General features: G+C 36.1%; 3 protein-coding genes across 9 annotated transcripts in view; 2 read left to right on the top strand and 1 right to left on the bottom strand.

Annotated features, from left to right (window-relative positions):
• The window catches only part of LOC136835585 (uncharacterized), a 123,323-nt gene that overhangs the window by 34,448 nt on the left and 61,464 nt on the right, over window positions 1–27,411 (bottom strand). The window lies entirely within an intron of this gene.
• On the top strand, window positions 626–27,411 carry LOC136835576 (uncharacterized). 3 transcript variants are annotated; one of them, XM_067099263.1, is made up of 4 exons: window positions 626–895; window positions 22,390–22,573; window positions 25,068–25,240; window positions 25,819–27,411. In XM_067099263.1, the coding sequence occupies exons 1-4, from the start codon at window positions 869–871 to the stop codon at window positions 27,262–27,264; spliced, it is 1,830 nt and encodes a 609-aa protein (XP_066955364.1). In that variant the 5' UTR covers window positions 626–868; the 3' UTR covers window positions 27,265–27,411. The 3 variants fall into 3 exon arrangements, with proteins under 3 accessions (XP_066955364.1, XP_066955363.1, XP_066955365.1); XM_067099262.1 differs by lacking the exon at window positions 626–895 and adding an exon at window positions 16,745–17,174; XM_067099264.1 differs by lacking the exons at window positions 626–895; window positions 22,390–22,573 and adding an exon at window positions 16,896–17,174.
• On the top strand, window positions 5,732–10,824 carry LOC136835581 (uncharacterized). 2 transcript variants are annotated; one of them, XM_067099271.1, is made up of 4 exons: window positions 5,752–5,891; window positions 6,082–6,123; window positions 8,244–8,416; window positions 9,015–10,824. In XM_067099271.1, the coding sequence occupies exon 4, from the start codon at window positions 9,610–9,612 to the stop codon at window positions 10,789–10,791; it is 1,182 nt and encodes a 393-aa protein (XP_066955372.1). In that variant the 5' UTR covers window positions 5,752–5,891; window positions 6,082–6,123; window positions 8,244–8,416; window positions 9,015–9,609; the 3' UTR covers window positions 10,792–10,824. The 2 variants fall into 2 exon arrangements, 1 of the variants encoding a protein (XP_066955372.1); XR_010852203.1 differs by lacking the exon at window positions 6,082–6,123 and having other exon boundaries at window positions 5,732–5,891; window positions 9,015–9,423.

Genomic DNA, 27,411 nt, shown 5'->3' with positions numbered 1-27,411 from the left:
ATAATCATATCTCCTCCGATACTTGGATGACTTCCCCGCCTTATCGACACCGTTCATGAATTCATCAAGTCAAATCGATTCACTGTCATGAACTGCGTGTTTATTATGAATACAGCATCAACAGGAAAATTACCAAGTTATGCATATACGAGTGTTATACATCATGAATATGCAAAATGACGATATTGTTTTTGTTTTTCAAACTTGCACTGGTAAGCAGTGGCGTCATTTCAGATTTTTCTGTTGTGTTTATTATGGGGGAGGGGGGCAAAAGGTTTAGAACTTATGGTATGGGCGGGGTAGCGAGCGAAACGAGCCCTATCAGGGGCGGGGTAGAAGAGGCGCCGTAAGCCCCCCAAAGAAATGTATAGAAATTTGTGCGCATTTTGGGGAATTTTGAAGCCATATAAGAGCTGTACTGAGTTAATAAAGCAGCAAACAGGTGTGCCACACCCAACCACATATTATATTATATGTTTCACAGGCTAGGGAACAAACCAAGTTTTTTTTTTGCGAGGGGGGCGGGAATTAGTGCATTGAGGGGGCAAGTGCTCCCCCCGCAAAATTGACGCCCCTGCAGTGGTACGTCACGTTCGGTACGCGAGACGTAGGTGAGCCTGGGGAGGTGTATTGTATCCAACTACGCGTTTGTCAACAGGCAAATGAGAAGCGATCGCATCGCTGTTTCACGACACACGAGTCATATTCGCTTGACTTTTGGTCCCAGAGTCTTCAAGTTGCTGACAGAGCGACCTTACAGTTTCTACGGTCACCTCCGCTACAAAACGTATATGAAAGGAAAAGCGAAAAGAAGCCTTTGTGAGCAAAAGGAAAGATATCGACGACGGTCCTCTTGGGAAGGACGAAAATGCAGCTGGAAATTCAGTGGCAGACGGTTCGTGTTGTGTGATGAATTTCATCTTCTCGTTATTTATTATATTTCTTAATCTCCTTCGCATTATTACTCATTACTCCTGGGTGTTTTCAAGTGGGTCTCATACCATGACATTCAGTTGTATCAGTGATTCATGACAGTTTTGGTTGGCCTTGAACGACGTGAAGACAGGAATCAGCTGATACTTGTAAACAAACAAACATGGACGCCTCTCGGAACCGCTATGATTAAATGAACTAAAGCATTTAACTCCCAATATAAATAATTTTGGTCTCCGTGAACTTTCAAACTTTATGGTAGTTTGATTACTGTACATAATGTACTAGCAGACGGGCAATGACATCTTTCAAATCTCATTACATCGGCTGCTAATAAATGTGAACAAAGAATTACGTTGTTTTAAAGGAAGATTTTGAGGGTCGGTAATGTATGTAAAGATGAAGACATTTAAAGATTTTATCATCCCAAATCCCAAATGCAGTATATCAGATTATCAAATTATCACCAAAAACAGTTTTGCATGAAATGTAAAATACATTTCATTTATATCCCAAATCAGTATTATCATTAAGTTATCACCAAAAACAGTTTATAAAGCATGAAAATACGGTAAGAACAGTTACAGAGATGCATCCTAACCAAACTAAACCAACCTAAAGCACCATAAAAGTCACAAAGTAAAACATAGGGATGCATCCTATCTTAACCTAGGGTGCTGAACTCTTACTTGAGCCCCTATCCTAACCTGACCTAGGGCATGAAGTGAAAAAGATCATATTTCCTACCTTGGTGGGGGCACATTTCCTCACTTCATTCCGAATCCTGATAATCAGTTCTTTCAGCCAAGGTTTTGTGGCAGAGAAACATTTGTCTGTGAGATTACTTTACTTCAAATGGGTAAAGGGTACTTTATTTATGTATAATTTAAAATATATCAGTGAAGTTCCTGTCAATGCTTCTTATGCAGAAGGCATACTGAGAGGAGTTAAAAAATGCCCAGAACTTAAGCATAAGATTTTCTAAAGTGTTAATTGACTGGAAAAGGTGGGTAATTATTAGGTAAGAAACACATAAAAGCTCCCATGAGCGATCCAAAATAGCGTATGTACTAGAAGTGCCTACAACCTCCCAATATCCAAGAACTTGGAACAGCTTCAGCAAAACCTCCCAAGGCCTATATGTACCTTATGGAAATACACCAAAATGACCATCATTCAACCACTTGGTACTAAACTAAAGTGCTGTCTTATAGTATAACCCTAACTTTATGTATTACTGCCATTACCTGCATCTAACTGAAGCCCTGGTGTATTTTAACCTGACAAAGGGGGAACTTCAAACTTAAGCCAATCTGCAGATGGGATTCAATTAAAATTTCATGGGCTAAGCATACTGTGATTTATCAAGTTTAACCTTATATAAAATGGTACTTTGGTACTGTATTAATATTTCACAAGTATTTGATGGTACTTGTCATGGTGACAATGTTAGGAATACTTTAGCATTTATAGCCTAGTGCATGTGATACACTGTACCAACTGTGCAATTTGTTACTGTTTCTGTAATGCAATAGTTCTCCAGGTAAAGGCCCCAAATATTTTTGGACTGTCCAGCCTTCTATCATTATTGGCCTCCTGACCTCAGTTACAAATATGGATGTGTCGTAATATTAAGTACAAATGTATTCTTAAGTAGTTCAAGTGAAACTTTTACATGAAGTTATTTGAAGTTTTAAGAGGAAACAATGAAATTTAAGAAGTGTTAAATGACGTAATATGAAGTGAAACAAAGAAAACGTTTGATAATGGTAGCCCACTCAAAGAATTACTGGACCACTGCACACAAAACTTTACCTTACGCCACACACATACTCCAGTAGCAATGTAAAGCAAGCAAAAACTGTTAGGCTAAGTCAAAGGGGGTTCCAGTCAGATAAGATCCAGCACCGTAGGTTAACTTAGAACGTATCCCTGTAATTGTCCTGGCCAAAATGTTTTCCATTACAATTTACTTTGTGATTGTTACTGGTCAGATGTTAGACATAAGGCATGGATTTTTCCCATACTTATAATTTACACATTTGTTTTTACCAATCCTTTTCATTCATGCAGTGTGGCTTACCCCCACCCAAAAGCCACTGGTTTCCCACTGTGGTCCCACTGTAATAATTTGATATAGGAGGAAGGAAAACACAAAAATAAATGTTTGCTCAAGTGATTAGAAAAAATACATAAATTTTAATATAAGTATCAGATAAATATGTGGTTTATGACTTAGGTAAAAAATTCTTATTTACCCTGAGCTTCCATAGAAAAGTTTTGTGATAGACTATTTTGCTCATAAAGCAGAAACAATAACTGGCACTAACTGTATCTGGAACAATCTAAACCGTTAGGGTTTAGCCTGTTTTGATAGTCATTTTTATCTGTCTTATTTTCGACTAGTATTTGACTAGCCTATAACCATATCCTAAATGGATAGTTAGGCTATTGAGATCTGGTGCCACAGCCTGGCTTATCAATTTACAGTGTTGAAAACTGTAACCATAATTTAAGACTGACATGCAAGGTTAACAGTAAACACTTTGGGCAGTTTGACAAATTTTTCACCTTAATATGACCACTAATCAAATTAGGGCAGAACACATTCCAGCAAATTACTGATGTTTAGGAATTACCTCATGCCAAGAGGTATTTGACCATAGCTGTAATTCAATACTTTTAATCATATTCAAGTGAAGTGAAATTTAATGTGGAAAACAAAATGCCATTTCTCATAATATGGACAGTTGCCAGTACTGTACCTTCCTTTGGCTTGACAAGTTAGTTGCTAACTGCTTGTTAACTAATGTTTATGCATTGAAAACAGGGTTTGTCTCTCTGCCTCAAGAAAAGGACCTCCCAAGAATATGATTACTGCCACTCTCATATGCTGACAGATAAGCAAGTTGAGACAAAGTCATTCAAAAGAAGAAGAACCATTAGTATACACCTGTGTACAGATAAAAATCCAACTTGGTCCTGTTGGGGGTGCTCATTTTAGAAGAGCGTATCAAGCGAAGTACGCAAATTCATGTGTCCATGATGTCATAAACTTATGGCTCGCGTGGCTACTGGATACAAACAGAGGAATACAATACCTGACTAGTGACTACTACATCAGTGTTTAAGTTACTTTAATTGTATTGGTTTTGTCATTAAGATTTTATATTATTTGTCAGTAACATATGAGACAAAAGTGAGAAGACTGCAAAAGTGCATTAGGGCACTTCTTATTATCTTTCAATAAGGGGAATACAGTAAAGCATGATGCAAAAACTTTTATAAGGTGTAATTTCTGGAGCAATAAAATATAAACAGGCAGTATTTAAAAGTGACAAATCACCATTGAACTGGATAACCCCATTAAGATAAGATAATCAGTTAATTGTATACTTTGAAAAAAAGTTTTAAACTGACAATATGTTTTTAAAAACACTAATACAAAACTGACCTAGATATGATTATTGTTGGATGTCTTGTTTTCACCCAAAATACAGTATAGCCTATAAAGACAAAACCTGTGTGAAAATCACGTAAACCGGAAAAGTTTATATCTATGATCCTAGAAAATTACTTTTAATGTATACTTTTAATGAAAACAAAGTAAACCTCATTTTTACTGAGTTTTTCATAGATAAAATATTCTTATACATGCCATTTTTTAAATTTAATATATAATTCACATATACAGAGTAGAACATGCGTTGTAAACATACAGAAGTATATGCTGGATACTGTATCTCGGACTTGTTTATAAAACAATTTCTTTAATTATAATATTATAGAATAGAAGATTGTGTCTGTAATCCTTATAAACATTATCACGAACTTGTATATATCTTGTGTATTATATATTATAGAATGAATATTGTGTTTTTGTAATCCTACATTTGAACTCTTTATTCTTCTTTATATCTTGGTATTTTCAAGAGATATTTCCCATATGGTAAATAGTCCATTTTCATTTGATAATTGTTACACAGCCAGCTACAAAATATGTCATCAGTGTATCAAAACCAGTGTACAGTTTCTGAAATAATGTTTGATATTTTACTTTCCATTATTGTTATTTAATACTCAAATTTCGCCAGACCAATAATTTTACACAAGTTTTAATCAGTTTTGCAAAGGTATTCTTAGAGAATGTTCCATACAGCTGCCTGCAGTATCAAGGCTGTCAGATAAAAGTTTTAACAAATCATCAAATGGTTCTTTGTGTTATTGTTACTGCATCAAACTCATTACCCAAGAATCACTTTTAATTTGTACATTATTTAATTTAAATTAATTACATGTTATTCCTTAAACACTATTAGAATCTGAAATAGTACCTACCAGTGGATAAGAATATTCATAAACCATTAGTGACATTTCAAGATTTAATCCATTGGCATCCTGCAAAATATTCTTTGATTTGTTTTCATCCAGATTCATTGTCACAAATCATAGCCTTAATGATGGAAAATCAAGAATGCAATAATATCAGTAATCATCATAGAACAGCATTTTGGTTACACGATTCAGTAGGTTTCATTTTTCCTCAAATAACATTCTTTGGAATTCTCATACCCATCCTTTTGTCCCTTACTTATAATAGTTGTTCTGTAAAAGGCAGGTTTACCATTTTTCAAACCTGTATTCTTCCTCCTCTTTTTTTTTTTGTTTTTCAAACCTGAGTTTAAAAAGGGCATTGGGTTTGCATAACCTTTTGTTCTTTTCTCTTACAGTATCAGAGTGAAAGTAGTAAAATATCTTGCTTTTCTCAATTGAAAGGTTGATGGGCAAATTGCTCTTGGGCAAGTATGCAAGAGGTGATGACTGCACTCAGGACTATGAAAAGAAGTCCAGGGTAAAGGTTCCACACATACTTACCGAGGTGATGGCAAAGTCGAGACTGCAGACTCGCATTTTAAACTTGGATGCTGTTTCTAGGGCATTAGGCCACCCTCTGATATGTAAGTTTTCAAGTTGCAATGTTTGCAAGTTAACTCATTTAGCCAAACAGCAATACAGTATAGCAATATCACCATTTTCATGTTTATTTGAATGACAACTAAAATTTTACTCATTCTTAATATTTATTTGCCCGTTCTTGATATTTATTTGCACAATCTTATTCTCTGCATTTTTGGTTTGTAAATCCAGGGAGCTGGTTACAACTCCTATCTCGGCTGTGGTAATTCTATGGTAAGGTATTTTCAACTGCCTTTGGCTTTGTTTGTTGTAAAGCTTTTGTCAGCATTCAATCATGTAAAACTGTTATCAGTTTGGAATATGCAAAACACATTTCTCAAGTTATATGCAGACTGCTATCGATTTTCAAGATGTAAAGTACATTGCTGATGAATGAGAAAAAAAATGGATTACTTAATCAGGTTATTCTGTCTGCATGATTGTGAGGGGCAGAAGAAAGTTAAAGCAGGAATGTATTAAAAACTTTTACCAGTACAGAGAAGATGGATGGTTAAACTGATAGATGAGGTGTTGACATGGCTGAAGTTTGTGAGATTTATTAGGTTGTAGGGAAAAAATGAGAACAGAAAACAGTCTCTATGGAGGAGGAAAGGTTTATGGCTTAGGTGTCAGTGGAGACAGGTGTGTAAGGACGAGGAAGTTAGTAGCTGGTGTTGAAATGGTGGGATGGGAGAGGATTAGCAAGAGAAATGAAGATTGTTTAAAGTGAGTTTCCAGTGTAGAAGGAAGCCTGATGTAAGAAAAAATAAAAGAGTGGGGGTAGGTAAGGAAAATTAGACTATAATTAATGAAATGTTTAGAAAATAATTACTGAAAAGATGTAAGTGATAAAAGAAGTTTAAGCAAAAAATGGTTTAAAGGAGCGATTTGTTTGGGGATCATTAAAAAAAAAAAAAAATATACAAAACTGAAACATGGGAAAATGGAAGTGAATTATTGTTGACTACAATGAAGTCAAATGTGTATGTTATCAAAATGAGTTTTATTGATTGATTTAGTTCAACAAATCAGCATCACAACAGCTGTGGTCACTGATGCTTAGAACTGTACTACAGTGAGAGGAATGGCTAGGAAAGGAGACAGGCCACATCAAGCTAAGTTTGGTTAGTTTAGTTCACAGAATGTTAGTTTCAGATAATATCTGCATCAACATTCTGATGTTTGCAAGTCAGTGAATTGCAGACAACAAAGATCAGAATCAAACCTGCGGTGGTTAAAAGTGAGAGAAATTAATACAAAATGTATTAACAAATATTCACATTGATGTAAAACAAGGGGTTGAACTGTAGAATACATTGGGATACTGATTATAGAGTTTGGAAGTCTTAGAAGGAAAGGGGAATAGGATGTCTAAGAAGTAATATAAATATACAGTAGTGGCAGAAGCGTTAGAAGTGAAGGACATTAACATTATGGAGAGTGAGTGTGTGCAGGATATGCACCTATACACCAGGCTTCTGTATAGGTGTATAAGGCAACTGTGAGGCTTTTCCTTAAAACAGAAAATAGTATTCATTTAAGAATAATAAATGTTACTACCAAAGGGTAAACAAAATAAGAATACTGTACTGTTTGGAAGGAGAAATATCTTCACAATTACTTTAATGAGAATAAAAGGATAATCTACAGATTAGTTTTGTCTAGAAATTTTGAGTTACAGTACATAATCATGGCAATATTACTGAACCCTTCTTAGGGTAAAGCATGGGTGGGGTAGGCCTATAAGAGCATGGCAGAAAACAATGAAGATGGATGCAGGAGAGGATTGTTGAGATGACCTAAGGCAGAGAACATGGGATAGCCATTCGTGGAGAGCATTAGTATAGGTTCAGTGTGTCCCCTATGGACCACAGGGACTGACTGATTGATTGTGAAACACACCACGGTTCACATCATGTTCCCTGAAGGGGTTATTGGTGTCAGCGTACCTATGTGATGCAGTGTAGGCACTACTGAACAAGATAAAAATGCCCCAAAGTTTCTTACTGTGTATAATCCCTTTTCTCAGTGCCATGATCTAAATTCTTGATGACTCTAATTTTAGCCTTTTATAGTTTTAGATCTCCAGTACTGCCTCCAATAGTTTTTTTTCCCATCTTGCAATTCAACCTCTCAGACTGTTACCTCTTAAGTGGGTTTTCCTCCCAGTTTCACCTTTAGTTACTTGTACGTCATCTCATTTATTTTCCGGATCTCTATTATCTTGCTGTCCAATCACTCAAGTGCCTCCTTTTTGCTCCTCAGAGCTGAATGGCTGGAAGTACCCCATTGCTTTGTATTATAGCCTAAATTTCATGATTCAATCATTCACACCAGTTGGTTTTCTGTTTCAGATATAATGAAATATTTTTCCTACAAACTTGGAACAATAATTTACAAAAAGAAAGGTAGAGTCATTGTCCATGGGCTTCATGGGACAAAGAAGCTGCACCAACTGCTCAAGGATTTCTGCCACAAGTTTGTCCTCTGTCCTAAATGTGAAAAGAGAACTGCTCTGAGTGCAAATGTAAGTGCATATCTTTTAATTAAAAATTTCAATTATGGGTTTTTTACAGTTTAACTCAATGTTCAGGAATACTGGACTTAAAAAATGGTCAGGCTCTGTTGTTTTTGTTAGGGGAAAAGTGGGGTGTTGCTGCCAACATAATTCAAGAGCTATGGTTTCAATTCTAGTGTCACAAAGCATTCAAGTGACAACTTGGCTATTACTGTCTGATAAGTGTCTTTATTAGAACTGAAGTGCAGACACCACCCTACTCACAAACGAGTTATGTTCCGGAAGGCCATTTGTATATTGGACTTTTTGTAAGTTGGTTACTGTACTCTTCATGCCCATTTAAGTACATAAAATCTATACAGTACAGTACTGTATGTTTTTTCATCCTAAAACACAATACACTGTACATGCAGTACTGTATGTACAGAACAGGCACGCAAAATAAAATCTGAACTTACAGGTGGCAAAGGTGAGTGCTGTGAACACAATTCTAATTTGCATTCCCATTTTTCTGTATCTGTTGAATGTTTGTGAGTAGGGAAGTGTCTGCATATTGAAACATAAAAATAAGGAGAAACTTTTGAGGGTAATATTTTGCTATTCACAGGAAGCAGTGGATACACTCCAGAAGAGATGCAGGACATGTGATTACGAGGGACATCTATACACCACTGACAAAATGTCGAGGTTTATTTGGCGTAATAAAAGAGTGAAACCCCCGAGTGAACGAATGAGAACGACGCTTCCAAAATCAAAGGAAACACATTATACAGCCAAATTTAAGTCAACAAGAAAGAATGCCTTAGTTGCAAAATCAGCAGAACCAGCAGTAAAAGTTACCAAACAAAACGAAAACATTCTGCCAGCAGTTGGTGAAATCCCAATGAATAAACAAATGGAAAGAGGATTCCAGAATCAAAGGAAACAAACTATGCAGACAAATTAAAATCAAAAAGAAAAATACCTTGGTTGTAAATTCAACTGACCCAGAAGTAAAAGCTACTAAACAAAAGAAAAACATTCTGCCAGTGGTTCATGACAAACCCATTAGTAAAAGAAGGGGAAAGAATATTACAAAACCAAAGGAAACAAATTGTGCAGACAAATTAAGACCAATAAAAAAATCGACTGCCCCAGCAGTAAATGCTACTAAACCGAAGAAAAACAGACTGCCAGTGGTTCGTGATATCCCAAGACACCACATGTATACAGATATTCATGACGATGAATACTTCCTCTCAGACTGTACAGATTCTGAAGATTATGAATACTACCTCAGAAAGTTCGAAGAAACAGAGTCTGACGATTATGAGTGTTGCTTCCAAAAGTTTGAAGAAAGTGAAGCGTTACCAGTTGTAGAAAGTAACACTGCAGCTTGTGAGAATAGAAAATTGATCCCCAAAATCATGATAAGTAGAGTCCCAGAAGATGTGAAAGAAGAGGATGTCATAGAAAATATAAAAAACAAGAACCCATGGCTAAGGTATCTGATAAAAGATGAAGATGACTTCAAAAAGGTTGCAACTGTGCAAGCTGACGCCAAGGGAAGGCCAGGTTACATCATAAAGTGCTCACCACAAATAAGAAGGAATGTAGCAGCACGTGGTGACAAGCTGTATATTCTCGATAAGTTTGGCGATGAAAAGTTTTGCAAAGTATATGACAGATACCATGTTATACGATGCACTAAATGCCAGAAATTTGGACATAAGCTTGGCCAATGTAGAGGAGAACTTGTATGCCCAAAATGTGGGAAAGGACACTGGCTAAGAGACTGTAATTCAGAGACATCAACATGCTTCCTTTGCAAGGGACCACACATTACAGGGAACAGATCATGTCAGAAATATAAAGAACAAGAAGCAAGAATAAAAGATAGAACTGACCATGGAGAACATCTAGAAGTTATCATGCTAGATTTACAAAGTGAAGGAGCAGAAAGAAAAAATATAACAACAAAACAACAAAAAACTATCAAACAAGAAGCACAAAGAAAGAAGAAAGAAGAAAATATACAGGTAAATGTGAAGAGCAACAAGAAATTGAACAAAGCAAAGTGCAAAAACGCAACTGACCACGGAGAACAACAAGTTGTACCTGTAGTTGAAAGTGCAGAGCAAAAACAGAAAACACTACTAACCGTGGAGAACAAGAAAGTAGAAGAAGCAAGAACCAAAAATACAACTGCGCCAGGAAAACAAGATATCATACCTGTAGTGAAAATCAAGAAGAAAAAACAAAGAAAGCAACTGACCGCTGAATGGTGGCTGGACTTCTGCCGTAGATATCATGCATGCATCCATCCATCCATTGAGAACAACAGCAAAGTAGAAGCCGGAATAAAAATACAACTGACCATGGAGAACAACAAGATGTGCCTGTAGTAGAAAAAATGAAGCAAAACCAAGAAATGCAACTGACCAGTAGAACAAATGAAGCAAAACAGGAACAAAAAATGCAACTGCCCTTTGGAGAACAAGTTATCAAACCAACACCAGAGCCAGCCAGAAGCAGGAACAAAAATACAGATCTTTTGAACAAAGCCAGATCATCGATACACAGTTGAGAACATAGCCATCGATGGATGGTACAGCTGACCAGAAGCTGAGCAATTCTGCAGAGATCTGATCGATACATTATCAAACCAGACATCTGATCGATACAGCCAGCCAGAAGCACAAGAAATACATTAGCTATCTTACAGCTGACAGAAGCATAGCCAGATCTGATCGATCGATTACATTATAGCCAGCTGATCGATACATTACAGCTGGAGAAGAAGCATAGCCAGATCTGATCGATCGATCTGATCGATACATTACAGCTGACAGAAGCATAGCCAGCCATCGATCTGATCTGATACATTAGCCAGCTCGACAGAAGCATAGCCAGATCTGATCGATACATTACAGCTGACAGAAGCATAGCCAAGCAATGGCATAAAATTCGAAATAAATGAAATGTAATGATGCTGGCTGCTGCATCGTTATCATCACATGCCAAAGGTAGGATAATCTGATGGGGGAATAGTCGTTCTTCCAGAGTTGCTACAAAGCGCAAGAATCATAGATAAACCAGTTTCCAAATCAGGCCATTAGGTGTACGGATAAGTGAACCGGTGAAATATGTAAGTGTCGATTTTTATTTTTCATATTTTATCAGACTGATTACCTTTTGCTTAAGTAAAGACAAGTCGGAAGTGGACAAAGGAAAACTATACCCAGATAAAAAAAAATTACCAGTATAAAGAGATCTGCTACTTATGTATTTGATTCCTGAAAATACTTGAAACTTAGCTTGTTACTTCGATAATACATGTATACTGTCTGTATAATTTTCATGTTGAAGTGCTCAGCTCAAAAATACAATGTTGTCCAAACTTTTGTAAAGAAATGGAAGTTATAGAACTCCGTATTGTTTAAAGATGAAATAGGACAAGCTAGGAAAGAGGAAGGCAAGCCAAAAATATATATTTTTGAAAAGAAAATTAGTTTATATCAACACAAAAGTCATACTGTCCAACTTCAGTCCTCCAGACACTCTACAGAAGAGGGAGAATCTTCCTAGTCCCACCTGTCTGAGTATGCATACAGGTTCCACAGCACTTTTGGCAGGTAGATTCTATCTCTGTGTTGTCTGAACCAGTTGCAAGGAACAGAAAGGCAGGCTGGGAGGAGGGAAAGTCTTGTAAGTTCATTGAATATTGTTGAAAATAATATCTTCATGTAAAAAGTCATGTTTATTTCATCAAAGAGTCATTGCTTTACATTAGATTGAAGAGCTGCTTGGTTGGGGGAGACTATATGCTCCCCCCCAACCCTACCCCCACCCCCAAGGGTAATTAGAACCAGGGCCTCTGGAACCATTTGTACTTGATGTACAAGTTAAGTATACCTTAGTTTTACCAGACCACTGAGCTGATTAACAGCTCTTCTAGGGCTGGCCCGAAGGATTAGACTTATTTTACGTGGCTAAGAACCAATTGGTTACTTGATGTACAAGTTCAGTAATGATAAAATTCTTTGAACAAGGGATCATGAATTGAATAGGGCCTTGTTATAAAGTACTATGTTTGTGGTTGTACTTTCTCAGCTGGTCAAAAAGATGCAACTTGCCAAACCAGTAAGGCATAGCTGCTGTTACCCCAGGTTGCAGTGCCAGGAAGTCGAGGAATATGGATTAGATTATATATTACATACTGCACACCCTCCCCCTCAGAGAGTTGAGGAAAATGGTTTGTCCAACATACAGGTCCAATTGAAACTATTGAGAGATTTATGAGTGACATAAATAAAAGTTAACAAATACATTTCTTTTAAAAGCCTGGGAGATTGACAAAGTTCTAATCTCAAAGGAACTGAAAGAAAAAGGTTTGAAAGGTGTAAAAGGAGAAAAACCTCGAAACAGCACTACTAAACAGCTCTGTTAGGACAGGGCGGAAAGTAAGATGGAAGAATGAGAATATGAACAGAGGTACAGTAAAAGGAATGACAGGGGTTGCAGCTAGGGTCCGAAAGAACGCTGTAAAGAACCGTAAGTAATGCATACATGCACCGGGCTGAGGTTCACTGATGGCTGCTGGCCTTGCCACACCTACGGAGAGTTTTGCATGGGTCCCCTTTTTTTTTAGGCATCTCATTGTATTTTTGTTTAATATGGGATAAAAGACTTTGACATTGAAAATTGTGAAAAGAACCTTTCTGGTGTAGGCTATAATTTTTTTTTTCTTATTTTTTTACGCTTCGTCAACTTGTCAAAACTACGAGGGAGAGTGGATGTTTACAGTAGTACCCTCTTACTTCACAGTGCGTGTGTGAAAAAAAATGTAGTGTCAAGTCTCGGCCATTTCCGTGCACTTCTAAAAACAATAAGAAAAGAAAAAAAACAGGTGTTCAACACAACTTCTGGCTGGGCTAACTCACTCACAGATGTGTTGGCTTTATTTTTTTATAGAAGCTCACTCCCCCAATAATTTGTTGTGAGTCTAACATCGCATTTCATAAAAGTGCACGATTTAGACTCGCATCGCATTTCATAAAAGTGCACGATTTTCTCTCGCAAATCATTTAGACGTCGAACTGATGCGCATATCACATAAAGTCTCTACATATCAGATTTCCCTCAAGATTAAATTCAACATGACTTGAAACAAATCAAGTTTTAACTGCACGGAAAGCTTGATCCTGATTATATTTACAATCGCTTGTAACTCCGGATCGTAGGCAGAATTTTTTTTTTACTCCGGATCGTATGCAGGATTTTTTTTTTTACTCCGGATCGTATGCAGATTTTTTTTTTCTCCGGATCGTATGCAGAATTTGTTTTTTTTACTCCGGATCGTATGCAGAATTTTTTTTTTTTTTTACTCCGGATCGTATGCAGATTTTTTTTCTCCGGATCGTATGCAGAATTTTTTTTTAAATGGTTTAGTTAACCTATACATACACACAAATAATATTACAGAGAAAAAACCCGTAAATAAATTATGATAATGTTTTTGGTAAGAATGACAGAAAAAAAATATAGATATATATATCTCAAAGTCTTGTAGCTCACGAATTGTGTCCACAGTGACAAAGGGTTCTCAATAACATGCGAGATAAAAAAAAAAATATTTTTCCCCATAAAGACAAGCAACACTCTAGCACAGCACGCCTTTCAACACGGGTTTGAAGAAGAAGAGAGACGCCGAGCCATGGCGCAACACGGTATTATAGGTTAACAATCTCTCAGGTTTCTTCACAGGTGTGGAACTGTAAGAAGCGCAATGTTAACTTTAGGGTAAACAACTTTCCTGAAGATTTTTATTTTACTTACGTATGCTAATAACCGGTATACATGAAATGAATGGCAGCCTACCAAAACAGTTTGCAAGCATTTCAAGTCAAGTTCGATTTGGCCATTCATTTCAGGCATACGATTATTAGCATACGTATCTTAAGTCAAATAAATACCTGCGGGAAAGCTGTTTACATTCAAGTTAACAATATACTACTTACAGAGAAGGCATCGAAGATGATGTAGGCCTACACAAATGGTACAGAAGCTACTTAGAAAATAGGAAGGCTACATTGGTTATATCAAATGTGAAATCAGAAAAGAATGGTCTAACAAAAGGAGTGCCCCAAGGCAGCGTTCTGGGCCCACTGCTATTTGGCATTTACAAAACTGAACTATCTAGAATTCTAAATGAGCACAAGGTTAAGTAGAAACAGTATGCTGCGGATACTCAGTTCTATTTTCCTGTAGAAACAGTAGACGACTCCATTAATAAAACTGATGCAATAATGAAAGATATAGAAAAAAGGGATGTCGGCGAAGAAATTGAAACTTAAGACAAAACTGAGTGTATGCTATTTGGATCTGACAGTGCACTACGAAAATATGAACATTTCAAATGAATAACTATTGGTTCGTCAACAATAAGTATTGTAGCAGCAGTGAGGAACTTAGGAGTATTTATTGATAATAAATTGTCGATGAAGAACCATATATTGCATATTACAAAAACCTGTAACTATCATATTAGAAACATTGCATTTATTAGAAAATGCCTAAACGAAGATACTCTGACAACTAAATACTTTCGAGGCTTGACTACTGCAACGTTATATACTACGGTCTCCCTAACTACTACTAAGAACATTGCAAGGCGTACAAAATAGAGCAGCTAGATTAATAAAAGGACTACGCTCCCGTGTTAGAATAACCCCAGCACTATAAATTGAGCTACATTGGCTCCCAGTAAAAGCTAGAAGAGAATATAAAATAGGCCTACTATTTACAGCCTTTAAAGCGCTAATATATGATGAACCAAGATAAATGAGAAACTGCTTGCTTCTTTAGACCTGAAATAATATTGTAATCAGACATGCAAGTGAAGCATATAGGTTATTTGAACCTAGAATAAATTGTAAGTCGGGCGAGAGAGCATTTGTACAACGTGCACCGAGACTATACAACAAAATACCGCCTGAAGTAAAGATCATAAAGACTATACAATAAAATACCGCCTGAAGTAAAGATCATAAAAGAAGGCAAATTTTAAAACGAACTACAGATTCTCCTATTCTGCAGGAGCTACGATACTAACGAGAAAACACTGAAAGACATTTATAAAATATAAGAAGCACTCAATTTGAAAACAATATTATATAAAATATATATATATATATATATATATATATATATATATATATATATATATATATATATATATATATATATATATATATATATATATATATATATAATATATATATAATCTTTATTTTGAAGCTGCGAGTTTTTGTAATATTTACCCTGGTCTACGTTTTTGGTCCGAGAGTGTTCATACTATTTTAGATCAAGATCAATCATCAATATCAATCGACATGCGATATGTGTCTCCAATAAGACTAAGCATTCACACATTCTATTTGTTCTCAAGTTGACTGTGCGTTCCTTAAAGAACTGCATCTGTGAAGAAACTGTTGAGATTGTCAACTGAATGTTGCTCCATAGCTTGGCGTCGACTTATTTATATAAAAAGTCACAACGGGCGTTATTTTGCCCAAACATCTTACACAGACTATAATAGCATGGTTACACCTACTGGGGTAAAGGACTGACATTGTCAATAAACAAAAATCCATTAAAAATTAAAACCTGAATTTCCATCGCCATTTAAAAATGATTTTCGAAGGTGAAGGTGGATTTCAGTTGACCAGTTACTCTGAGCAAGTATCTACACTAAAAGAAGATAACTAAAAATTCTTATAATTTTAAACTGGACCCACAGGTGAAATAGTGGGCTCTTCTCCTCGAGTAACCCTTCAGACAGAATACGTTTCGTATACGAGTTCGATAATCATATCTCCTCCGATACTTGGATGACTTCCCCGCCTTATCGACACCGTTCATGAATTCATCAAGTCAAATCGATTCACTGTCATGAACTGCGTGTTTATTATGAATACAGCATCAACAGGAAAATTACCAAGTTATACATGTACGAGTGTTATACATCATGAATATGCAAAATGACGATACTTTATTTCAAACTTGCACTGGTAAGCAGTGGCGTCATTTCAGATTTTTCTGTTGCGGGGAGGGGAGGGGGCAAAGGTTTAGAACTTATGGTATGGGCGGGGAATATGCAAAATGAGATACTTTATTTCAAAACGAGCCCTATCAGGGGGCAAAGGGCGGGGTAGAAAGAGGCTATCAGGGGCGGGGTAAGCCCCCAAAGAAATGTATAGAAATTTGTGCGCATTTTGGGGAATTTTGAAGCCATATAAGAGCTGTACTGAGTTAATAAAGCAGCAAACAGGTGTGCCACACCCAACCACATATTATATTATATATTTCACAGGCTAGGGAACAAACCAAGTTTTTTTTGCGAGGGGGGCGGGAATTAGTGCATTGAGGGGGGGCAAGTGCTCCCCCCCCCGCCAAAATTGACGCCCCTGCAGTGGTACGTCACGTTCGGTACGCGAGACGTAGGTGAGCCTGGGAGGTGTATTGTATCCAACTACGCGTTTGTCAACAGGCAAATGAGAAGCGATCGCATCGCTGTTTCACGACACACGAGTCATATTCGCTTGACTTTTGGTCCCAGAGTCTTCAAGTTGCTGACAGAGCGACCTTACAGTTTCTACGGTCACCTCCGCTACAAAACGTATATGAAAGGAAAAGCGAAAAGAAGCCTTTGTGAGCAAAAGGAAAGATATCGACGACGGTCCTCTTGGGAAGGGCGAAAATGCAGCTGGAAATTCAGTGGCAGACGGTTCGTGTTGTGTGATGAATTTCATCTTCTCGTTATTTATTATATTTCTTAATCTCCTTCGCATTATTACTCATTACTCCTGGGTGTTTTCAAGTGGGTCTCATACCATGACATTCAGTTGTATCAGTGATTCATGACAGTTTTGGTTGGCCTTGAACGACGTGAAGACAGGAATCAGCTGATACTTGTAAACAAACAAACATGGACGCCTCTCGAACCGCTATGATTAAATGAACTAAAGCATTTAACTCCCAATATAAATAATTTTGGTCTCCGTGAACTTTCAAACTTTATGGTAGTTTGATTACTGTACATAATGCACTAGCAGACGGGCAATGACATCTTTCAAATCTCATTACATCGGCTGCTAATAAATGTGAACAAAGAATTACGTTGTTTTAAAAGGAAGATTTTGAGGGTCGGTAATGTATGTAAAGATGAAGACATTTAAAGATTTTATCACATCCCAAATGCCTGCCTTGTATAATATACTTCAGTATATCAGATTATCAAAATTATCACCAAAAACAGTTTATAAAGCATGAAATGTAAAGATGAAGACATTTAAAGATTTTATCACATCCCAAATGCCTGCCTTGTATAATATACTTCAGTATATCAGATTATCAAAGTTATCACCAAAAACAGTTTATAAAGCATGAAAATACGGTAAGAACAGTTACAGAGATGCATCCTAACCAAACTAAACCAACCTAAAGCACCATAAAAGTCACAAAGTAAAACATAGGGATGCATCCTATCTTAACCTAGGGTGCTGAACTCTTACTTGAGCCCCCTATCCTAACCTGACCTAGGGCATGAAGTGAAAAAGATCATATTTCCTACCTTGGTGGGCACACATTTCCTCACTTCATTCCGAATCCTGATAATCAATTCTTTCAGCCAAGGTTTTGTGGCAGAGAAACATTTGTCTGTGAGATTACTTTACTTCCAAATGGGTAAAGGGTACTTTATTTATGTATAATTTAAAATATATCAGTGAAGTTCCCTGTCAATGCTTCTTACGCAGAAGGCATACTGAGAGGAGTTGCAAAACGCCCAGAACTTAAGCATAAGATTTTCTAAAGTGTTAATTGACTGGAAAAGGTGGGTAATTATTAGGTAAGAAACACATAAAAGCTCCCATGAGCGATCCAAAATAGCGTATGTACTAGAAGTGCCTACAACCTCCCAATATCCAAGAACTTGGAACAGCTTCAGCAAAACCTCCCAAGGCCTATATGTACCTTATGGAAATACACCAAAATGACCATCATTCAACCACTTGGTACTAAACTAAAGTGCTGTCTTATAGTATAACCCTAACTTTATGTATTACTGCCATTACCTGCATCTAACTGAAGCCCTGGTGTATTTTAACCTGACAAAGGGGAACTTCAAACTTAAGCCAATCTGCAGATGGGATTCAATTAAAATTTCATGGGCTAAGCATACTGTGATTTATCAAGTTTAACCTTATATAAAATGGTACTTTGGTACTGTATTAATATTTCACAAGTATTTGATGGTACTTGTCATGGTGACAATGTTAGGAATACTTTAGCATTTATAGCCTAGTGCATGTGATACACTGTACCAACTGTGCAATTTGTTACTGTTTCTGTAATGCAATAGTTCTCCAGGTGAAGCCCCAAATATTTATGGACTGTCCAGCCTTCTATCATTATTGGCCTCCTGACCTCAGTTACAAATATGGATGTGTCATTAAGTACAAATGTATTCTTAAGTAGTTCAAGTGAAACTTTTACATGAAGTTATTTGAAGTTTTAAGAGGAAACAATGAAATTTAAGAAGTGTTAAATGACGTAATATGAAGTGAAACAAAGAAAACGTTTGATAATGGTAGCCCACTCAAAGAATTACTGACCACTGCACACAAAACTTTACCTTACGCCACACACACACTCCAGTAGCAATGTAAAAGCAAGCAAAAAACTGTTAGGCTAAGTCAAGGGGTTCCAGTCAGATAAGATCCAGCACCGTAGGTTAACTTCGAACGTATCCCTGTAATTGTCCTGGCCAAAATGTTTTCCATTACAATTTACTTTGTGATTGTTACTGGTCAGATGTTAGACATAAGGCATGGATTTTTCCCATACTTATAATTTACACATTTGTTTTTACCAATCCTTTTCATTCATGCAGTGTGGCTTACCCCCACCCAAAAGCCACTGGTTTCCCACTGTGGTCCCACTGTAATAATTTGATATAGGAGGAAGGAAAACACAAAAATAAATGTTTGCTCAAGTGATTAGAAAAAATACATAAATTTTAATATAAGTATCAGATAAATATGTGGTTTATGACTTAGGTAAAAATTCTTATTTACCCTGAGCTTCCATAGAAAAGTTTTGTGATAGACTATTTTGCTCATAAAGCAGAAACAATAACTGGCACTAACTGTATCTGGAACAATCTAAACCGTTAGGGTTTAGCCTGTTTTGATAGTCATTTTTATCTGTCTTATTTTCGACTAGTATTTGACTAGCCTATAACCATATCCTAAATGGATAGTTAGGCTATTGAGATCTGGTGCCACAGCCTGGCTTATCAATTTACAGTGTTGAAAACTGTAACCATAATTTAAGACTGACATGCAAGGTTAACAGTAAACACTTTGGGCAGTTTGACAAATTTTTCACCTTAATATGACCACTAATCAAATTAGGCAGAACACATTCCAGCAAATTACTGATGTTTAGGAATTACTCATGCCAAGAGGTATTTGACCATAGCTGTAATTCAATACTTTTAATCATATTCAAGTGAAGTGAAATTTAATGTGGAAAACAAATGCCATTTCTCATAATATGGACAGTTGCCAGTACTGTACCTTCCTTTGGCTTGACAAGTTAGTTGCTAACTGCTTGTTAACTAATGTTTATGCATTGAAAACAGGGTTTGTCTCTCTGCCTCAAGAAAAGGACCTCCCAAGAATATGATTACTGCCACTCTCATATCCCTGACAGATAAGCAAGTTGAGACAAAGTCATTCAAAAGAAGAAGAACCATTAGTATACACCTGTGTACAGATAAAAATCCAACTTGGTCCTGTTGGGGTGCTCATTTTAGAAGAGCGTATCAAAGCTTGGCACGCAAATTCATGTGTCCATGATGTCATAAACTTATGGCTCGCGTGGCTACTGGATACAAACAGAGGAATACAATACCTGACTAGTGACTACTACATCAGTGTTTAAGTTACTTTAATTGTATTGGTTTTGTAAACCTCATTAAGATAACTAATCAATTATTTATACAGTAGAGCCTATGAAGACAAAACCTGTGTGAGAAGACCAATAAAAATTAAAACAGAGTATTTATATATATGAGCAAAGCATTAATAATTTTATTATACTTTCAATAAAACAAAATAAAATATGTTATAAAACAAAAGTCCTTTTTAAATTTTATAATATATAATTCACATATAGAGGAGTATATATACACAAGTATATACAGTATATTGTGTATCTCACTTGTAAAACAATACTCAGTTATATATTATAGAATAGACAAATTGTATCTGTAATCCTGTGCGTATCTTGTACATATCAAGGTATTTTCAAGAGATATCTTTATTAGTCCTTTTTCATTTGATAATTGTTCTGAAATGCATAATATGGTGAAAGTTTTAAACTGATTAGGAATATGTTTTTAAAGTTACACTAATACAATATAGCAGTACTAGTAGGTTTTCTGTGTTGCATGTCTTGTTTATACAATACAGGCAGTCCCCAGTTTACATAGATAAAAAATGAAAATCATAAAACCGGAAAATTGTCGAAAATCGTCAAAAATCCTAAGAAAACCTTACTTTTAATGCTTTGGATGTATTGAAAACAAAGTAAACCTCATTTTTACTGAGTTTTTCATAAAAAAACTCCACATTCTTATTATCATGCCATTTTGAACCATATGTCGGATATCTAACACTTGTTTGTTGTAAACGAAATATTTTAGATTATTTGAAAATTATAGAATGCGGACTGAAGTATATGGAACTTAATTTCTTGCATATATTCCTCATACAGTAACACCTATTTTCTCATGAATATATTCAGGATTACATATGCGTAATGCCCTTATAAACATTGATGCGAACAATGATCTCTTAACTTCATGGGTGTGGACAAGTAAAAATTGAACATAGACATGAATATTGGTGGGGATTTTTGTAAACACTACATTTGAACTCTTTATTACTTCTTTGAATATGGTAATCCAAAAAGGGAAGACTAAAATAATTTCCCATATCCATGGTATATTTTTTTTTTATAGTACCAATCCATTTAATGTCAGTGAACGTGTTAACATTTTTGTTACATAGCCAGCTACAAAATATGTCATCAGTGTATCAAAACCAGTGTACAGTTTCTGAAATAATGTTGCTGATATTTTACTCCCAAAAAATTCCATTATGGTATGTTATTTAATACTGCTGATATGTGATATCCCTTCGCCAGACCAAAAATTTGAAAGTAATTTTGCCAATTGAATTCAAATTTACAATCTTTTACACAAACTTTAATAAGTGTTGCTGAGGTATTCTTAGAGAATGTTCCATACAGCTGCCTGCTATCAAGGCTGTCAGACAAAAGTTTTAACAAATCGTCAATGGTTCTTTGTGTTATTGTTACTACATCAAACTCACTACCCAAGAATCACTTTTAATTTGTACATTATTTATTATTTATTAAGTACATGTTATTCCTTATACACTATGAGAATCTGAAACAGTACCTACCAGTGGATAACAATATTCATAAACCATTAGTAACATTTCAAGATTTAATCCATTGGCATCCTGCAAAATATTCTTTGATTTGTTTTCGTCCAGATTCATTGTCACAAAGCATAGTCTTAATGATGGAAAATCAAGAATGCAATAATATCAGTAATCATCATAGAACACCATTTTGGTTACAAGGTTCAGTAGGTTTCATTTTTCCTCAAATAACATTCTTTGGAATTCTCATACCCATCCTTTTGTCCCTTACTTACAATAGTTGTTCTGTAAAAAGGCAGGTTTTACCATTTTTCCCTGGTTAAGTTGTATTCTTCCTCCCTCTTTTTTTTTTTGTTTTTCAAACCTGAGTTTAAAAAAGGGCATTGGGTTGCATAACCTTTTGTTCTTTTCTCTTTCAGTATCAGAGTGAAAGTAGTAAAATATCTTGCTTTTCTCAATTGAAAGGTTGATGGGCAAATTGCTCCTTGGGCAAGTATGCAAGAGGTGATGACTGCACTCAAGGACTATGAAAAGAAGTCCAGGGTAAAGGTTCCACACATGCTTACCGAGGTGAAGGCAAAGTCGAGAGTGCAGACTCGCATTTTAAACCTGGATGCTGTTTCTAGGGCATTAGGCCACCCTCTGATATGTAAGTTTTCAAGTTACAATGTTTGCAAGTTAACTCATTTAACCAAACAGCAATATAGCAATATCACCATTTTCATGACAACTAAAATTTTTCTCATTCTTAATATTTATTTGCCCTTTATTGATATTTATTTGCACAATCTTATTCTCTTGCATTTTTGGCTTGTAAATTCAGGGAGCTGGTTACAACTCCTATCTCGGCTGTGGTAATTCTATGCTAAGGTATTTTCAATTGCCTTTTGCTTTGTGTGTTGTAAAGCTTTTGTCAGCATTGAATCATGTTAGACTGTTATAAGTTTGGAATATGCAAAACACATTTCTCAAGCCAAATGCTGACTGCTATCAATTTTCAAGATGTAAAGTACATTGCTGATGAATGAGAAAAAAAAAATGGATTACTTAATCAGGTTATTCTGTCTGCATGATTGTGAGGGGCAGACGAAAGTTAAAGCAGGTAGTATAAAAAACTTTTACCAGTACAGAGAAGATGGATGGTTAAACTGATAGATGAGGTGTTAACACGGCTGAAAGTTTGAGAGGTTTATTAGGTTGTAGGGAAAATGAGAACAGAAAACAGTCTCTATGGAGGAGGAAAGGTTTATGGCTTAGGTGTCAGTGGAGACAGGTGTGTAAAGACGAGGAAGTTGAGTAGCTGGTGTTGAAATGGTGGGATGGGAGAGGATTAGCAAGAGAAATGAAGATTGTTTAAAGTGAGTTTCCAGTGTAGAAGGAAGCCTGATGTAAGGAAAAAATAAAAGAGTGGGGTAGGTAAGGAAAATTAGACTATAGTTAATGAAATGTTTAGAAAATAATTACTGAAAAGATGTAAGAGATAAAAGAAGTTTAAGCAAAAAATAAAAGGGAGTGATTTGTTTTGGGGGATCACTAAAAAAAAAAAAAAATACGCAAAACTGAAGCATGGGGAAATGGAAGTGAATCATTGTTTACTACAATGGAGTCAAATGTGTATGTCAGCAAAATGAGTTTTATTGATTGATTTAGTTCAACAAACCAGTATCACAACAGCTGTGGTCACTGATGCTTAGAATACTACAGTGAGATGAATGGCTAGGAAAGGGAGACAGGCCAAGCTAAGTTTGGTTAGTTTAGTTCTCAGAATGTTAGTTTCAGGTAATATCTGCATCAACATTGTGATGTTTGCAAGTCAGTGAATTGCAGACAACAAAGATCAGAATCCAAACCTGCGGTGGTTACAAGTGAGAGAAATTAACACAAAATTTATTAACAAAGTTCACATTGATGTAAAACAAGGGGTTGAACTGTAGAATACATTGGGATACTGATTATAGAGTTTGGAAGTCTTAGAAGGAAAGGGGAATAGGATGTCTAAGAAGTAATATATATACAGTATTGGCAAAAGTGTTAGAAGTGAAGGACATTAATATTTTGGAGAGTGAGTGTGTGCAGGATATGCACCTATACACCAGGCTTCTGTATAGGTGTATAAGGCAACTGTGAGGCTTTTCCTTAATACAGAAAATAGTATTCATTTAAGAAAGGAAATAATATTGAATAAAGTATTACTACCAAAGGGTAAACAAAATAAGAATACTGTACTGTTTGGAAGGAGAAATATCTTCACAATTACTTTAATGAGAATAAAAGGATAATCTACAGATTAGTTTTGTCTAGAAATTTTGAGTTACAGTACATAATCATGGCAATATTACTGAACCCTTCTGAGGGTAAAAGCATGGGTGGGTAGGCCTATAAGAGCATGGCAGAAAACAATGAAGATGGATGCAGGAGAGGATTGTTGAGATGACCTAAGGCAGAGAACATGGATAGCCATTCGTGGAGAGCATTAGTATAGGTTCAGTGTGTCCCCATGGACCACAGGGACTGACTGATTGATTGTGAAACACACCATTTGTTCACATCATGTTCTCTGAAGGGAATATTGTGTCAGTGTACCCATGTGATGCAGTGTAGGCACTACTAAACAAGATAAAAATAAAAGCAGCACAATGAGTTTTTCTGTACTGTGGCTTATGAAACTCCTCAGTGTTGCAGACACATGATCATGGCTAACTTTGGTATGCTTGATGATTGAGGGTGGATGATCAACATCACAGCCTCTAGCCTAAGTTTTTTTAGCGGATGGACAGACAGATAGCATCTCAATAGTTTTCTTTTACAGGAAACTAAAAGGTGTTTTTATTATCCCTCTCAGCCCCTAAATTCACTCTCCTTTTAGCCTTTTATACTTCGACCTCCAATACTGCCTCCATTTTTTCCCATCTTGCAATTCAACCTCTCAGACTGTTACCTCTTAGTGGGTTTTCCTCCCAGTTTCACCTTTAGTTACTTGTACGTCATCTCATTTATTTTCTGGATCTCTATTATCTTGCTGTCCAATCACTTGAGCGCCTCCTTTTGCTCCTCAGAGCTGAATGGCTGAAGTACCCATTGCTTTGTATTATAGCCTAAATTTCATGATTCAATCATTCACACCAGTTGGTTTTCTGTTTCAGATATAATGAAATATTTTTCCTACAAACTTGGAACAATAATTTACAAAAAGAAAGGTAGAGTCATCGTCCATGGGCTTCATGGGACAAAGAAGCTGCACCAACTGCTCAAGGATTTCTGCCACAAGTTTGTCCTCTGTCCTAAATGTGAAAAGAGAACTGCTCTGAGTGCAAATGTAAGTGCATATTTTAATTAAAAATTTCAATTATGGGTTTTTTACAGTTTAACTCAATGTTCAGGAATACTGGACTTAAAAAAATGGTCAGGCTCTGTTGTTTTTGTTAGGGGAAAAGTGGGTGTTGCTTACAACATAATTCAAGAGCTATGGTTTCAATTCTAGTGTCACAAAGCATTCTAAGTGACAACTTGGCTATTACTGTCTGATAAGTGTTTCATCAGAACTGAATTGCAGACACCACCCTACTCACAAACGAGTTATGTTCTGGATGGCCATTTGTATATTGGACTGTTTTGTAAGTTGGTTACTGTGCTCTTCATGCCTATTTAAGTACATAAAATCTATTCAGTACTGTATGTTTCTTCATCCTAAAACACAATACACTGTACATGCAGTACTGTATGTACAGAATAGGCACGCAAAATAAAATTTGAACTTACAGGTGGCAAAGGGGAGCACTGAACACAATTCTAATTTCCATTCCCATCTTGAATGTTTGTGAGTAGGGAGGTGTCTGTATATTGAAACATAAAAATAAGGAGACGCTTTTGAGGGTAATATTTTGCTATTCACAGGAAGCAGTGGATACACTCCAGAAGAGATGCAGGACATGTGATTACGAGGGACATCTATACACCACTGACAAAATGTCGAGGTTTATTTGGCGTAATAAAAGAGTGAAACCCCCGAGTGAACGAATGAGAACGACGCTTCCAAAATCAAAGGAAACAAGTTATGCAGCCAAATTTAAGTCAACAAGGAAGAATGCCTTAGTTGCAAAATCAACAGAACCAATAGTAAAAGTTACCAAACAAAACAAAAACACTCTGTCAGCAGTTGGTGAAATCCCAGTAAATAAACAAATGGGAAAGAGGACTCCAGAATCAACGGAAACAAACTATGAAGACAAGTTAAAATCAAGAAAGAAGAATACCTTAGTTGTTAATCCGAATGACCCAGAAGTAAAAGCTGGTAAACAAAAAAACATTCTGTCAGTAGTTCATGAAAATTCCATGAGTAAACAAATGGGAAAGAATATCCCAAAATCAAAGGGAACAAATTGTGTAGACAAATTAAGACCAAAAAAGAATACTGTAGTTGTTAAATCAACTGCCCCAGCGGTAAATGCTCCCAAACCAAAGAAAAACAGACGGCCAGTGGTTTGTGATATCCCAAGACAACACATGTATACAGATGTTCAAGATGATGACTTCTTCCCCTCAAACCATACAGATTCCAAAGATTATGAACACTGCATCATAGAGTTTAAAGAAAGTGCAGCATTACCAACTGTAGAAAATGCAGAAGTAAACAATGCAGCACGTGGGATAAGGACATTGTCTCCCAAAATATTGATAACCAGAATCCCAAAATATGTGAATGAAGAGGATATCATAGAAAATATAAAAGACAAGAACCCATGGCTAAGATACTTGATAAAAAATGAAGATGACTTCAAAAAGGTTGCAACACTGAATGCTGACACCAACGGAAGGCCACAGTACGTCATAAAGTGCTCACCACAAATAAGAAGGAATGTAGCAGCACGTGGTGACAAGCTGTATATTCTCGATAAGTTTGGCGATGAAAAGTTTTGCAAAGTATATGACAGATACCATGTTGTACGATGCACTAAATGCCAGAAATTTGGACATAAGCTTAACCAATGTAGAGGAGAACTTGTATGCCCAAAGTGTGGGAGAAGACACTGGCTAAGAGACTGTAATTCAGAGACATCAACATGCTTACTTTGTCAAGGACCACACATTACAGGGAACAGATCATGTCAGAAATATAAAGAACAAGAAGCAAGAATAAAAGACAGAACAGACCATGGCGAACATCTAGAAGTTATCATGCCAGATTTAAAAAGTGAAAGAGCAGAAAGAAAAAACAGAACAACAAAACAACAAAAAACTATCAAACAAGAAGCACAAAGAAAGGAGAAAGAGAAGAAATATACTGGTAAATTTGGAGAGAAACAAGAAACTGAAAAAAGCACAAAGCAAAATTACAACTGACCTTGGAGAACAAGTGATCATACCAAACCTAGGCAAAACTGGAAAGTACAAAAAATACATGTACTTTAATCTGATGGACACATTACAGCTGACAGAAATATAGCCAAGCAATCGCATAAAATTCAGAAATAAATGAAATGAAATGAT

Source organism: Macrobrachium rosenbergii, chromosome 55, assembly GCF_040412425.1.
Source record: "Macrobrachium rosenbergii isolate ZJJX-2024 chromosome 55, ASM4041242v1, whole genome shotgun sequence".
Taxonomy (NCBI): Eukaryota; Metazoa; Arthropoda; class Malacostraca; order Decapoda; family Palaemonidae; genus Macrobrachium; species Macrobrachium rosenbergii.
This window is presented reverse-complemented; position numbering and strand designations above follow the sequence as displayed.